Here is a 17,076-nt window from a genome sequence, read left to right as displayed (position 1 = left end):
GACATCACACAACACCCAGTCATCACGAGGCAGAGAAAGTGGGACTATCAATTATTCCTTTCCTATCTTCTTTCCTCCTCTTCAGACTAATCTATTGTTTTTTTTTTTTCTTCTAATCTCAACTTTAATTTTGTAAAATTTTTGTTAAAATGGTTTGGGAAAGCTGCCAAAGAAAAGAAAGAAATGAAAACAAAACATGCTGACAAAGCTATCAATGAAGAATGAAAACGACATGTAAATAAACACACATGAGCAAAAATGACCCGCCTCCACGTGGCGGGACACGGGCAACGATGCGACCGGATGCGGGAACTGATGGGAGTTGCAGCAACATCAGGGCCCGTACACCGGTCGCAGCGGCCAAGTGGTCAAGAAAGACCCACCATAAGTAATTAGGTGGTGGGTCGTAAAATCGGGGCGCCAAGTGAAAAACAAAAAGTGCCCGTTTACGAAGAAATGGACGCCTTACAGCATCTAGCCAGTCCTGTGTAAATTTCGCCGCTTGTATTCATCGACTAGTGCGGAGTGTTAGTAATATCCGATATGCAGGAAGCGGCCTTGAGTTCGGAGTGTTTCACAGATGACTGCTCGGCAGGTCCACGGCATATGGCTAGTGTGTGTAGAGTCAGGTGTCGCAAGGTTTTCGCAAACAGCGTCGTGTGTTATGTACGGCAGGGCAGGGCAGGTCGCTGCGACTCGTGCTGTGCGGGCGTTGCTCGGGCCGTTGAGCAGTCGGACCGGTGCGTCCACTTCTCCTGCTGTTGTCCCGGGGTGTCCACCCCGCAGCCGCCGCTGCTATATAACGCCCGCACTCCGGCTACCGACACCAGTAGTTCCGCACTCAGCACAACCAACAATGGCCTTCAAGGTAAGGTGGCGGCAGTCTTGCTGGAAGGACAGTCGCGAGTTATTGTACTTACCTGGCGCTTTCCATTACGATCCGTGCTCTGCTCGAGAGTACTTTCCCCATTACTTTCCCCGAGCGATAGCGTCGTATGCAACCAGCCAGTTAACTATAGGCAGTAACCACTGGCATGGAGGAGCTGTTTTCAGACGGGTTACAGTATTATATTCCTTTTCAAAGAGTAATCTGGCACAGTGTTTCAGTCACTGCATTTGTATTCGGTGACATCCGAGATCAAATTCCCGACTAGTCAATCAGCTTTCAAAGTTTCCGTTGGTACCGTAAATCATCTTATGACAGATGCCAGGATGGTTCCTTTGAATATACCACGGTCGATTAGCTGTCCCGTCCGCATCTCGCACTCCATCTCTATTTTTAAGTCTCGACTTTTTCATATTGACCTATCTTGTGCTAGTCTTTCTCTGTGTAACTATTACACTCAGAATGCCATATGATCTCTCTCCCATATTCTGATCTTTGTTTGCCTCTACTATTTTTCACTTTCACTGCTCCTTCACTGCAACAACCCATCCACTTGCACTAAACCTCCAGAAATATCTCAGTTTAGCTAGTGAGTCCGTAGAGTATGGTATAAGAGGTGATTCAAAATGGCTCTGAGCACTATGCGACTTAACTTCTGAGGTCATCAGTCGGCTAGAACTTAGAACTAATTAAACCTAACTAACCTAAGGAAATCACACACACCCATGCCCGAGGCAGGATTCGAACCTGCTACCGTAGCGGTCGCTCGGTTCCAGACTGCAGCGCCTAGAACCGCACGGCCACTCCGGCCGGCGGTATAAGAGGTGTACTGTATGACTGGCCGTTCTTTTTCATCCTAATTCTGCGGGGGTAAAGACAATGCATTCGTGGACAATGTTTGTGAGTCGTCGAGTAGGAATATTTCCACCTGTTTTGCCGAAAAGCTCTCGTAATTTATGTCTCTCGTAGAAACAGCATCAGAGCCATTGGGTTCCGTGTGAAATGCCGTTCTACTTCTAGTGATTTTAAGTGATGAAGCGGGTTATTCGAAACACCGCTCAAAAAGGATGCCTTTATAATGTATTTATTTACTAAACACTTTGAACTGGTAATATCGACGCAATTAATAATCATTAGGTGAAAACTAACAATTTCGTGGTCTTCCGACAGAACTAGATTGGAAAGTGTCCTGTCGGCGAGTGGAGACTATGGCGCGCAGTCTGTGTCTCGCACTTACGTTCGTGTTATTTCGTAGCCGTTCGTACATTTTTGTTGGCTTAAATGTTATTCATTTATTTATGAACGTGATCGATTTCTGGTGTTGTAATATTGTCGTAAGAAATGCTTATGAGCAGTAGGCTTCTCCTAGCATATGTATTGAAAAAAAAGCGAGTTTTATTAGCAAATATTTATTAAGGTGTTTTACTTGCTTTGCGCCAGAATAAATGTCATTTTCCCACGTAACTCGCTGCTGACGTTAACACATGTTCTAATATCTAGCCGCAGCTCCTCATACGACCATCCACTGGCGACGCTATATGGTCCAAAGGCTCCTTCAGCCAGCATGGAAACTGAAATCTTATTCCCGACTGTGAGTTATACAGTACCGCTTTACTCACTGAATGTTACACGGTATCTGGAGACGCGATAAAAATCTGTAAAACTGGAAAATGCAAAAAAAAAAAAAAAATGCGACTTGCAAAGAAGGGATACCTTACTAGCGCCATGTTAAGTTTTCATGAATGTCGCAGTATTTGTTCGAATAACATTTCCACTCTTCTGGTACGGGTTTGCTATAGACATCTCACGTGAATAAGACCGTCTCAGTGTGGCTACTGGCAGTTGTCACTTACCAGCAGTCAGTAGTACCATCACCTGTCGAGCAGCTGCCTAGAAGACATATTGTGGGATTTACGGAACACAGTCCGGTGCCAGACCAGAGTGCCTCGCATTGAACAGATTCGCTGGGATAGCCTCAAGAGTCACATCTTGAACGTAGACTTCTCTCTTGGCGTCAGTACGGTTAATTCAGCTAAGTTGTTCACCTCGAATATTTCCGGAACCGTTATAAGATATCGTAATTCAGTTTTCAAATGGTTCAAATGGCTCTGAGCACTATGGGACTTAACATCTGTGGTCGTCAGTCCCCTAGAACTTAGAACTACTTAAGCCTAACTAACCTAAGGACATCACACACATCCATGCCCGAGGCAGGATTCGAACCTGCGACCGTAGCAGTCGCGCGGTTCCGGACTGCAGCGCCTAGAACCGCTAGACCACCGCGGCCGGCTTCAGTTTTCACCCACGTGAATTATGAAAAGGTCCTCACACTAAACCGTTGGAGGCAAAATAGTCTCTCTTTTTCACTAAAATCAGTTCTCATCGTACCCCACCGCTGGGTCGGAACCGTGTACGTGTTTCCAGCGCTACATGGTCCCTTCCCATCCGCCAGCGTAGAGTGCCGTCGTCACGGACGCAGTCTCGGTCCACTGCATGTGCGTGCCCCAGTCTCCCGACTTACCAGTGTAGCAATTCGACATTGCTGAGACTGTTCAGCTTGACATTTTACGATGTGACGTCCTTCTTTGTGTCGTCTGAGGTTACATACTGGCGATATTATCATCACCTACAATACAACCTTTTGGAGACAGGCCTTCTCCACATTTTTTCGTCCATTTCGATCGTCAAATTTTTGCATCCGAGTCTATCATCTTTGTTCATGTCGTCAATCCCTCTAACATTGGATTATCCTCTAAGTCTTACCACGACCTTACCCAACACAGAATTTCCTTTGTCTACCTCCCATTACTGCGTCTCATTGTATGCACAGTGCATCTCTGTTTCAATTGCATGAGAGTTGTTCATATCCTGGATCGCTGTATCTTCTCTTGTCGATTTGTATGGTGTTTCCGCCCTTTATTCTTATGCTGAAAAAAAAACTGGAAATTTCTGGTAAGTTCCTATGGGACCAAACTGCTGATGTCGTCTGTACCTAGGCTTACACACTACTTAATCTAACTTAAACTACCGAGCGAGGTGGCGCAGTGGTTAGACACTGGACTCGCATTCGGGAGGACGACGGTTCAATCCCGCGTCCGGCCATCCTGATTTAGGTTTTCTGTGATTTCCCTAAATCGCTCCAGGCAAATGCCGAGATGGTTCCTTTGAAAGGGCACGGCCGACTTGCTTCTCCATCCTTCCCTAATCCGATGAGACCGATGACCTCGCTGTCTGGTCTCCTTCCCCAAACAACCCTTTCTCTCTCTCACTTAAACTAACTTACGCTAAGGACAACACACACACCCATGCCCGAGGGAGGACTCGAACCTTCGACGGTGGGAGCCCCGCGTGGCAAGGAGCCCTAGACCGTGCGGCTACCCCGCGCAGCTTTATGCCGAATGTGTATTCCATTGCCCGCTGAGCAGTCTGCGATTCACACTGACCGTCCAAGTTCCACATCCGTAAGTTAGAACTGGCCTTATACACTGGTTATACACTGCCATCCGAATGTAGCATTCAGTTTCCCAATTGAACTCAAAATCCACTTTTATTGTCTGATTAATACTTTAAGTGTCCATCGGATTGTTGTTCCTAATTGCCCTAAGTATACAACTCTTCTTCATCTTCTCTAATTTCCTAAAACCACACTGATCATTCATTTATTTGGTCAGCGCAATAAACCTTCAGGCCGACTGTTATATTAACTTTGTTCAGTTTCTACATCCATGTGCACCCATAGCAAATAAAGCGATGTAAACTACCTGCTGAAGGCGGTACACGTAAGAGCCGTTTATGTGCAGTCTTTTCGTACCCCAGTTTAACATTTGTAGACCTCATCAGCTGCTGCAGACAATATTGCTAAAACAGGTTTCCTATGTGTTACTCTTTCCTATATTTTAAACTCTCTTTTTTATGATGTAGTTGAATGGAAGCTGTAGCTCTAATCTACATATCCTGCAACAAACTGCTGTAACTTCGTTCTGTGCCTTGGGTCTCAAGTAATGCTAGCATATATTGCAGATTTAAAGCAGTTTCGGTAGTACCCCAAGGGTGTGATGTAGGGGCGTTACTGTTTTCAGGGTACCGGCTGATTCAGTTGTCCCTGTTTACGCCTTTGATGGAATCTGCAACTCATTTAAAAACCACGCACGAGATTTTAGTATTCTCTCGCTCGCTACGCCCAAACTGTTAGTACCACAGAAGAAATGTGTAGGACTTTTTTAAAGGAAATTCAATGTAGTTAAATTTTGTGCTTGGATACTTATACGCTCGTGGCCACAGTTTTTCGAGTTATTCAAGAAAAACACATTTGAAGGGCATTTTGCACGTTTTTCTTGGATAATTCGAAAACTACTGTCTCCAGCGAAAACGTGTCTCAGTACAAAATTTAACTACATTAAATTTCCTACAAAAAAGTCCTGTAAAATTTTTTCTTGAGGCTAAGATTATAAGTAATGAGGGAGAGAATACGAAAATCTTGCTTGTTGTATCTCAAAGCGTTGCGGATTGCATAAAACCCGTAGGCAGCGACAGCTGAATCACTCTGTGAATACAAGATGTGTCATAATTAATGACGTAAACACATACAGTTGCAAGTACATGATACTCGAAGCAAAAAAGTCTCAGTAAACATAGGGTCGAAAATGCGTACCTTAAGAGCTACGAGCAATTTTTCATCTTCGATACTGTGAAGCAAATTCTTCTATTTTGCTTTCCACATTTTGCGAAGTAGTAGTATGTACCAAAACAAGAATGAATGTCCAGTAAACATTTGCTCTAAAATGCATACCTTAAAAGTTTCGAGCAATTGTTCGTTAGAAGAGTTGTGTTTCCAAGCAGCGAAGATGAGCACGTGCTCATAGCTCTTAAGGTATGCAATTTAGAGCAGACGTTCACTGGACATTTTTGTCTTCTTTTGGTCCACAATACCACTTCCCAAAATATGGAAAGCAAAGAGCTTGCAGTAGAAGAGATTTGCTTCACAGTATCGAAGATGAAGAATTGCTCGTAGGTCTTAAGGTACGCCTTTTCGACCCTATGTTTACTGAGACTTTACTTCTAGTATCGTGTACTTCCAACTGTATGCGTTTACGTCATTAATTGTAATACACCCTATATACAAGGGATATTCGGAAAGTAAGTACCGACCGGCCGCGGAATGGCAACCACTGTGAAAATAAAAAAAAATGTTTTTTTCGCAAATGGCCAACATTTTGGCACAGACAACGAGCTGTTGACCAGCTTAGGGAATTGGCCGAAACCACTGGCAGTTGCCTTCTATGATAAGGGAATTAGAAAGTTGGTACAACGCTACGACAAATGTCTCAGCGCGACTATGTAGATAAGTAGCTGGAAGTTCTAGCTGCCGGCCGGTGTGGCCGAGCGGTTCTAGGCGCTACAGTCTGGAACGGAGCGACCGTTACGGTCGCAGGTTCGAATCCTGCCTCGGCATGGATGTGTGTGATGTCCTTAGGTTAGTTAGGTTCAATTAGTTCTAAGTTCTAGGCGACTGATGACCTCAGAAGTTAAGTCGCATAGTGCTCAGAGCCATTTGAACCATTTTGAACTTTCCACAGTGAAGCGGCATTCGTAGGAGAATTATCACTCCGGACCATTGCTGCTGACCGGAACCAACATGCTCCCTACACCAACGACCTCCTTCTCGACGATGATGTGGTTGAAGTGGGACGCATTGAACAGGATTCCGAGAACACAGACCAGTCTGATTTAATCACGGCGAAATGTTTGTGGCAGAGACGTGTGTACCGCCAGCAATTTCAAGGTCAGCATTGATCTGTTCCTTTTCGGCACCACGGCTACGTATCGATCCTCTTGAGATTTGGTGGTCCATCTGCGAACACCGGCATGCTTTCGCATAACATTTTCACCTTCAGCTGCCTTTTCTAACCGCGAGATGACACTTTTGGAAAAATCCATTACTATGGTCACAGTAGTGACACTTTAACCGGCTTCGAGCCATCCAGTGGCTTGTCCACGATGGTAAGCACACAAATGACGTCATGCAGACACACTGCCGTACCACACGGAATGTCGTACTAATCGGTTCCACGACAACGTTAATCAAACACCGTACTGTCGAATGCGTACAGAGCGTTCGAGCTCAGACTTCGCTGTAGTTAACACGTCCCGCATTCCACATTTCGTTTTATTATAACTGGTCAGGTGTTCCGTAGTAATTTTCGGTTGTCCCGAAGCAAGCGCTAGTTGTTCCTTAACTATTGCCAAGCAGTGTACAACGAAACGCTTCCATAAAAATTTTCATCTCCTATTTCACCCCCTTAGGGGCAGAATTTCTAAAAGCACTGGAATAGGTATATTTTAATTTCTAACCGCGAAGACAAAAATAAATTTTCATAGATTTAGCTTTAAAAATGCTTTCACAATTAAATATTTTCAAAAAATCTTTCATCCTCTATTTCATCCCCTTAGGGGTAAAATTTCCAAAAACAATGAAACAGCTATTTGTTTTGTAATCGAGCAGTGAAATACCAATTTTCATGGATATAGCTTTTAAAATGATTTATTAGTTCTTTAATAATGATTTATTTTTTTAAAATAAACTTTCACACTCTTCGGAGCTGAATTTCAAAAAATTCTGAAACACTTCCTTTTTTAAAAAAAATTACTGAGTGAGAAACCAAATACCAAATTTCGGAGTTCTAGCTTCGAAATTGCCTTAATAGCGACACAACTTTAAAAAATCTTTCATCACCTATTTCATCCCCTTAAGGGTGGAATTTCGAAAAATCCATTTTTAAACGATGTCTGCAGTATAAGATCAACACCCTCTCCAAATTATATGTTTCTATGCTCAGTGGCTTCGGCTGGCGATGATGAGTCAGTCAAAAAAATGGTTCAAATGGCTCTGAGCACTATGGGACTCAACTTCTGAGGTCATTAGTCTCCTAGAACTTAGAACTAGTTAAACCTAACTAACCTAAGGACATCACAAACATCCATGCCCGAGGCAGGATTCGAACCTGCGACCGTAGCGGTCTTGCGGTTCCAGACTGCAGCGCCTTTAACCGCACGGCCACTTCGGCCGGCTGAGTCAGTCAGCCAGGTCATTTCCTTTTACAGTATATTGGCTGTGTCGGGTGTAAGTACGGATACTTTTATATGTTGCACCTTAATATGTACACACGTCAGGGGGTTGGTTGTTTTTCCTCTGCATCGAAAATGTATGACCTGATGTTTTTCGCACGATCGTACTGTTATACTAAGCGGATTACGCCTTTCTGTATAGACTACCTGTTTTGCATGCACACTTTAACACCTGACCTGCTGCCCAAAGGAAAAGCAGCATTAATCGCTTGGTGTTGCCACACGTACTTGGAGGTACAAACCAACATAAAAACATACGACTCGTAACGGCTGTAATTGTGAGTCTGTATCTACATTTACATCTGCATCCATACTCCGCAAGCCACCTGACGGTGTGTGGCGGAGGGTACTTTGAGTGCCTCTATCGGTTCTCCCTTCTATTCCAGTCTCGTATTGTTCGTGGAAAGAAAGATTGTCGGTATGCCTCTGTGTGGGCTCTAATCTCTCTGATTTTATCCTCATGGTCTCTTCGCGAGGTATACGTAGGAGGGAGCAATGTACTGCTAGACTCCTCGGTGAAGGTATGTTCTCGAAACTTCAACAAAAGCCCGTACCGAGCTACTGAGCGTCTCTCCTGCAGAGTCTCCCACTGGAGTTTATGTATCATCTACGTAACGCTTTCGCGATTGCTAAATGATCCTGTAACGAAGCGCGCTGCACTCCGTTGGATCTTCTCTATTCTTCTATCAACCCTATCTGGTACGCATCCCACACTGGTTAGCAGTATTGAAGCAGTGGGCGGACAAGTGTACTGTAACCTACTTCCTTTGTTTTCGGATTGCATTTCCTTAGGATTCTTCCAATGAATCTCAGTCTGGCATCTGCTTTACCGAGGATCAACTTTATATGATCATTCCATTTTAAATCACTCCTAATCCCCACTCCCAGATAATGTATGGAATTAACTGCTTCCAGTTGCTGACCTGCTATATTGTAGCTAAATGATAAAGGATCTTTCTTTCTATGTATTCGCAGCGCATTACACTTGTCTACATTGAGATTCAATTGCCATTCCCTGCACCATGCGTCAATTCGTTGCAGATCCTCCTGGTGCTCGTGCTTGATCAAAGCAAAGTTCACAGATTACAGAAGCTGCATGTGGATGTATAGCGACGTAGTAACTAGAAAACACGGCGTTTCAGTGCGCCGGAGTGAGCTAATAACTGAACGCCAATTTGTAGTACGGAGTGTGGAGATAATGTAGGAGCCAATAACCATGAGGAAGAACAGTAATTTCAAACAAGGGCACTGTAAGGAGGCGGTATCTGTGGTTCTTTGTGTTACGCAAGATGCTTTTCAAACAGGATTGGCCGTATGCTGCAGGAAAACGGTTTGAAGTGTGTTTTTCGACTTTCATCTAAACTGGACCTACCAGATATGACGAGACGTAGTAGCACGTAATTTACGCAGTGACATTGTCGAACAGCATCGGCTTGGTGGTCCAGGTGCTATGGTGTGGGCAGGCAGAATGCTGCGTGGGCAAATACTGATGTGATACTCTTCAGTACACCGTCCTCAGTCACCAACAGAAATATTCGCACTGTTACAGCCTGTATACAAAGATAGGCATCTGAGTCGTAGTTTAGAATTGCACCTCCTTGCTTATTTTATGAGGCAGAGCTCGCGGCGAGTATTGCAACTGGGGCGACCTGAACTGTGGAGCATAGGGGGGAGGGGCGGGGGGGGGGGGGGGTGCTGGACTGATCGATGTTGGCTGACCAGGTGGCAACCCGAGAACGCGATAAAGGGATTAGCCGTGTACGGTGGGCGGCCACAGTGGGAGTAGGATGATGGGAGAGGGGGGGGGGGGGGACAGCTGTTGCGACAACTGCGTCGCCTTCATCGTCAGCGGGGAGAGCTGTGTAGCTGCGAGAGGCCCCGCCAGACACCCAGCCGCTGTGCTGTAGCATGTGGAGCACCGAGGCGCGCTGTCGCAACCCCGGCCCCGCCTCTCATCCCAGGCACGGCACGCCTATTAATAGGGACACAAAACGCAGTGGCGCAACGCAGTGCAATGCGCGCCCTTTGCGGCGCCTACTAGGGAACACATTCCATCATTCTGTCCCCACGCGGCTGGCTATAAAGTTGTTATCTGCTCCGTCGCTATTCATCTACCTCTGCATCCACATCTACGTCTGTACAATTACACCACAATTTCGCACTTCAGAAATTGAGAAAGCGCTCATAAACATTCTTTCAGACTCTTGGCCGTTTCACCCTCGAACAGCACGCGAGGAAAATGAAACCAAATCTTTTCGTGACAGCTTTGATTTCTGTTATTTTCATCCGATGGTCTCATTGAGGCCTAGGTGGTAATCAAAAAAATATTCTGGCATATGGGAGAGAAAACTCGGGATTCAGTCATATCGCCCCATCGAGAAACATTTTCGTTGAAATGACTGCCACCGCAACTCAGTTCTTATACCAGTGACACTTCCTATTTCGCGATCATACGAAACGAGCAGCCCTTTGTTGAACCTTTTCCGTGCCCTCCGTCATCCTATTTGGTAAAGATCCCATACTGCGCAACAGTACACCAGCAGCAGACGAACAGACCTACTGTACGCGGTCTCTTTACTAGATTTGATGCATATTGTAAGTGTTCTACCACTCGAAAAAAAGGAATCACGTGTATTGCTAGCCAACCACGTTAAGTGAAATTTGTTGTTCGTGTGTTAATAGCCAAAGCATACATTTATCACCGCTAAGTAGTACACTTCCGTTTATCTTTAAGATACTAATCAATATCGCTGATTATTTATGTCGTAAATGTTACAATTACATGTGAAAACCAAGTATAGATTTTGTTGTAGTTAGCAGAAGAGCCAACAACGTGTTACTAGAGGAGGCCGAAATGCACGCGTTTTAGCTCACGCAGGCTGGCGTGAGGTCTGGAACATGACAAGGAATTAGAATTTAGAAAGCGGACGGAAGTAGTTTGATACTTAACTTTAATCCATTAATGATGAACGTCGCTCTTGACGGTACATGAGTCACAATATTATCTGTTCAGAAGACATAGTAACTGAATATGGCGCCTTGCTAGGTCGTAGCAAATGACGTAGCTGAGACCTATGCTAAACTGTCGTCTCTGCAAATGAGAGCGTAAGTAGTCAGTGAACCATCGCTAGCAAAGTCGGCTGTACAACTGGGGCGAGTGCTAGGAAGTCTCTCTAGACTAGACCTGCCGTGTGGCGGCGCTCGGTCTGCAATCACTGATAGTGGCGACACGCGGGTCCGACGTATACTAACGGTCCCGCGGCCGATTTAAAGGCTACCACCTAGCAAGTGTGGTGTCTGGTGGTGACACCACAAATTTAGGTCAGACAGCATCAAAAACATGTAATTCAAAATCTGTTTATTCTACCTCCTGTCAGATTTGTGTTTTCTGAGATAGGTCGACGATAAAGAGATGAAAGTGTCAGGAATAATAATAATTTAAGAAATGCGCTGTGTGATGGCTATTGTTGCTTTCTAGTCAGGGCGTACCAATAAAACAAGTTTATTTTTACATACCACGTACTGTGGTGACAACATCTCTTGGTGTTCTACTGTGGGCGCCATTCACGTTGTGACAATTCATATTGTTCATCATAAGACCACTGAAGATTAACTTACAACAATAAAATTTGTAACGATGGGAACATGTAATACGTAGGAAAAACAACTAATAAGGAATCACAGATATTTTAAAAAATTGCCCAGTTGTGATTAAGACTCGCGCACTAAGCGTTCTGTACAAACTTAGTTATGTACACAGACAGTTCATCCATGCCGGGAATCGAGGATCTCGATGATTTTTGCCTGTTAACGGCGTTGTTACCCAGGGATTCCATGACTCTCGAGAATGCTTTAATTTCAAGTTTGAAATCGGATAATGAATAACAAAAAATATATTTTTAATGCGATATAAATACAAATTAACAATTTTCTTATTGTTTTCCTTTACTTGCACTGTGAAACCTTTCTTCTTGCCAAATTTCATGATTATACGTCAATGGGAAAGTACCCTATAAGTTTTAATGAGTGAGTTGGCGAGTATTAAAACATGTGACATAAATCTTTTTATTGCATTGACTCAGAAGCTAACGTTCGTTATACGGCCAAAGGACCATAGCCTTTATTACGTTAATAAATGTCAACTTCACACGTGTACCCGTTTCTGAGAAGAACGGTATTAACAGACCTGCGCACAGACTACAGTCTGACGACAAGCGAGAAATTTTTTTCTAGTGCTATAATTCGAAATTAACAATTTCTGGACTTTTTCCTTTGCTTTTAGTGCGAAACCTTGCTGCTTGGAAAATTTCAAGATCTAGGAAAGGGGAGGTACCCAGCAGATTTTGATGATTGCGTTTGCGAATAGCAAAATAAGTGACATAAATGGCAGTATCTTTTGATTTCACTGGCTTAGAAGCTTCGATTTTTTACATCGCCAAGGGTCTGTACACCTTAATACATGGTATAAATTTCAACTTGATATGTCGACCCATTCCTGAGAAAAAGGGTTTTGAACAGTCGCACAGACGACGGACAGAGAGACAGCTAACGAAGTGATGCTGTAAAGGTTCCGTTTGTACCGATTGAGGTACAGTACCCTAAAAACAAAGACTTTTATTTAATATTTTTTCAAAGGGAATTAATGATAGTATAGTACATTTCAGAGCACTTGGTCTGAGGTACTCTAAGTGCGCCCCTGTATTTAGTTGCGTATGGTGATAAATACTTCACAAACAGTACTCTAGATTTGACTCGTATGCCCCAACGAAAACAGCGAGAGTTTGTCTCTTTTGGTGCCAACACTCCAGGGTCGGTCGGAACATTACATTCTGAACATGTTAGGCCGTGTGATGGCGACCACGTGGAGTCTCAATGCACGGCTGACGATTGTCAGTTTTTGAGATGAAAGTTGACATCTCAGATCTATGATGGACGACATGAGACAGATAACAATACCAGTGTTACAGCTCGTTGGGTATGCAATTATTTTAATTGCTCTATCTTCCTCTTCTCTGCCTCATGGGACAATACTACTTGTCCATTTTTGTGCTTTGGTCAGGATTAACACATTATTCTGTCAATAACAGAAACTGTAACAGTTTGTTTGAACTTCTACTGCTTCCCAATTTATCTCCAATTCACTAGCCCGAATAGTTCGTTGCATGTCACCTGAGTGTCTAAAAAGAAACAACTTAAGTGACTTCTCATACAGTACTGAATTAAGAATTGTTCCCAAAAAACAGGCGGCTCGCTTTTTATATCTACTCACAGTGCCCAGCATTCTAATTTCGATACCGTTTGGCTTTCTGAACCGCTCCACTCATACGTTAAAGCGATTCGTGCGACAATACATGGCCTATTTACTTCTCCACCTTAGTCTGTGTGAACTACAACTAAAGAATCCACCACAGTTATGACACACTCTGAATCTTACGTCATGTGAATGGGAGCCATCGGTCTCTGGAAGGTCGGGGCTCTGCTGTGTATGGATAGTGACCTTTCATATCTCCAAATCCTCGATCTGAGTTACTTCCAATCACTGGATCACACATTTCACCGGTAGAGGCACGAGGTTGTGGGACCCCAGTCATTATCAATATTGTTGCGATAACAGGAGTTTATACTCCTCCAGAATACCATTTCATCAGTAGTGGCGGCGGTAATGTCACCCGTATGTTACGATATTAGTTGTTCAAACGGCGGATGCGTCACCCGGTCTCTACATGCGCGTTTCCAATGGTTGTCCACAGCTCGCAGTCTTCGCCGCCGTCCTGGCCGTGACCCGCGCCGGCTACCTGGGCGCCCCCGCAATTGCCTACGGCGCCGCCCCCGCCTATGCCGCCTACGGCGCCCACGCCGTCGCCCCCGCCGCCATCACCTCCCAGCACTCCAACATCCTGAGGAGCTACGGCAACCTGGGACAGGTGTCCACCTACTCCAAGACCGTCGACACGCCCTACTCCAGCGTCAGCAAGTCGGACATCCGCGTCACCAACAACGCCGTGTACGCCGCCCCCGCCGCCTACGCCGCCGCCCCTGTGGCCTACGCCGCCCCCGCGGCCTACGCCGCCCCCGCATACGGCTACGCCCGCGCCGCCTACGCCCCCGCCCTGGGCTACGCCCGCGCCGCCTACGCCGCCCCCGCCGTCGCAGCCCACGGCCTGCTGGGAGTGGCCTACTCTGCCGCCCCTGCCGTCGCCCATCTGACCTACAGCGGCCTGCACGCTGCCTACGCTTATTGAGCACCCATTCCATCAACATAAATCTATTATCCGTCCTTGGATCCGTTCCCTATTTCTCCCCAATATTCTCGTCCATTCTTCCCATTTTCCTTCCTAGTTCTTTCTCTCATCACCTTAATATTCTCCTACGTCCTTCAGTCCATTTTCTTTTCCTTCCCAAACTTTTCTCTTCGTTATTTCCTACACCTTCCTAGATCTGCACTGGATATGCCAGTCTTACAGCGTATCAAGGACTGAAAAATGTTCTGTCATTTGCACACCATTCTATCCAGCCATTAAATGCACTTGTTGTGCATTATCAACCATGTGACTTCAATAAATCATTTAAAATTTAAAACACTGTGTTTTATTTGAAAGTGTGAAATTATTTTAATCGAAATGGTTGTTAAAATGAAACAGTTTATACAATTCTCGAGCACTTGTGACCAAAAGCACCGCTGGGTTAACGAGGTTGCTTCTCACATCAGGCATTTTAACACACTGGTGCAGAATGATTAGAAGTTTTAGACACTGGCAGATGAAAATATCTAGAGTTCCAAATTTGCTACACGCACGTCCAGAGTGGTTACAATTTGAAAAGAAAAGCTTCCAAAATATAAATTACTCCATCAAAAATAACATGACACTTATAATAAGCCAGTTTCTGTTATAATAGGCCTATTTCTGGTCTGTTTCAAATCATTAAAATGTTTACTAATGGAACTGATGGCGGCAGCAGCAGTATTACAAGGAATACGGTACGTTCTGTTAAAGAAATTGAAATGAATAAAACTTTTATCCTAAAACTGGTGTAACTGGTCTTCGTGGATAGTCATTAATAGGATGATGCTGGGCCGTGCATATCGGTACTAAAAGGTTGAATCACTAGTTCTTGAGTGCTTCTAAACGGGTACAACAAATCGTAGTCGGACTTCTTAAATAATGAGAATATAACTAAGGCAGTAAACAGTTTTTGATGTTGCTGAGCAACAGTCATACAATAATTTTTGAATGAACTCACCGCCATTTGCCTGTATTGTTGTTTATTTAATTACGACCCAGGTTTCGGCATTTTATGCCATTTTCAACTGACTGAGTTTATGTCATTAATGTACAGTACATTGCAGAACGTAAACCTCAAAATTGGGCATAAAGTTAGGAAAACCTTTCGCTCCCTACTTGAAAATGGCATAAAAGGCCGAAATCTGTGTCGTAATTAAATAAACAACAATGCAGTAAAATTGTAGTGTGTTCATTTTTAAGAAATTTAAAAAGTAATGAAAACAGGTTCTATGATTGATCATGCAAATTTACATAAAGGCTGCTACAGTGGCGGCCGATCGGTTGCTTCACCTTATCAAAACTTCCACATAGCCTAGTCGTTAATTATTACTGAAACAGATAAACCCAGGTTAGGACAAGGTAAATGTAGTAATTGCATATAAATAAGAACGTTGTAGAGTTTAAGTGATATACTTACATTTAATTTGCAGACATTAAAATTACCTCACCTTCTATCAAAGCGTGCGTCTACGTCGGAAGCTAAGACAAAAGAGAGTGAGGGAGACAAGATCCCTCGCTAAAGAAACTGGAATCATTTGACTCAAGAGTTTACATTTGAAGTGTCACAGATAATGTTTACGTAATTCCTGGGCAAGAGAAGTCCACTAGTTTCAAGCATAGGCCTTAATTTGACGAAGAAATTTCTGAGAATGTACGTCTGGGGTATAGCATTGTATGGTAGTGAAACACGGACTGTGAGAAAACCGAAACAGAAGAGAATCGAAGCATTTGGGATGTGATGCTACAGACGAATATTGAAAATTAGGTGGTTGATAACGTAAGGAATGAGGAGGCTGTACGCAGAATCGGAGAGGAAAGGAATATGTGGAAAACACTGACAAGGAGAAGGGACAGGATGATAGGACATCCGTTACGATATGAGGGAATGACTTCCGTGGTACTACAGGGTGCTGTAAAGGACAAAGCTCTAGAGGAAGGCAGAGATTGGAATACGTCAAGCAAATAATTGAGGAAGTAGGTTGCAATTGCTACTCTGAGATGAAGAGCTTGGCACAAGAGAGGAATTCGTGGCGGGCCGCATCAAACCCGTCAGAAGACTGATGACCAAAAAAACAAAATTACTGACTACGCCGCGCCTTTCCACCTGTGGACCGGTCTGTTATTCAATTAACTTAGAAAAAAAGGGGTATCACACACACACTTCTTATTTGTCGGCAGCTTTGGACTGAAGAACACATAAGAAAATGTGCCAACTCCAGTATGATATATAACAACAGAGGGCCCTGTAGCAGTAAAAGCATTTTTAGCTCTCCTTACAAGGGAACCTCCCCATCGCACTCCCCTCAGATTTAGTTATAAGTTGGCACGGTGGATAGGCCTTCAAAAACTGAACACAGATCAATCGACAAAACAGGAAGAAGTTGTGTGGAACTATGAAAAATAAACAAAATATACAAACTGAGTAGTCCATGCGAAGATAGGCAACATCAAGGATAATCTGAACTCAGGAGCGCCGTGGTCCCGGGGTTAGCGTGAGCAGCTGCGGAATGAGAGGTCCTTCGTTCAAGTCTCCCCTCAAGTGAAAATTTTTTCTTTATTTTCGCAAAGTTATATCTGTCCATTCGTTCATTGACATCTCTGTTCACTGTAATAAGTTTAGTGTCCGTGTTCTGCGACCGCACCGCAAAACCGTGCGATTAGTAGACGAAAGGACGTGCCTCTCCAATGGGAACCGAAAACATTCGATCGCAAGGTCATAGGTCAACCGATTCCTCCACAGGAAAACACGTCTGATATATTCTATACGATACTGGGGAGGGC

At 44.2% G+C, this 17,076-nt stretch overlaps 1 protein-coding gene across 1 annotated transcript; it reads left to right on the top strand.

Annotated features, from left to right (window-relative positions):
• The first annotated feature begins 768 nt into the window (after positions 1–768).
• On the top strand, positions 769–14,570 carry LOC126239488 (cuticle protein 76-like). Its single transcript, XM_049947864.1, has 2 exons — positions 769–868; positions 13,762–14,570. Exons 1-2 carry the CDS (start codon positions 857–859, stop codon positions 14,251–14,253), a joined length of 504 nt encoding a protein of 167 aa, XP_049803821.1. The 5' UTR covers positions 769–856; the 3' UTR covers positions 14,254–14,570.
• Positions 14,571–17,076: the final 2,506 nt, after the last annotated feature.

This window comes from Schistocerca nitens, chromosome 1 (genome assembly GCF_023898315.1).
Source record: "Schistocerca nitens isolate TAMUIC-IGC-003100 chromosome 1, iqSchNite1.1, whole genome shotgun sequence".
In the NCBI taxonomy this organism is placed as follows: Eukaryota; Metazoa; Arthropoda; class Insecta; order Orthoptera; family Acrididae; genus Schistocerca; species Schistocerca nitens.
The sequence above is the reverse complement of the archived record's forward strand: the minus strand, read 5'-3'. Positions and strand labels throughout refer to the sequence as shown.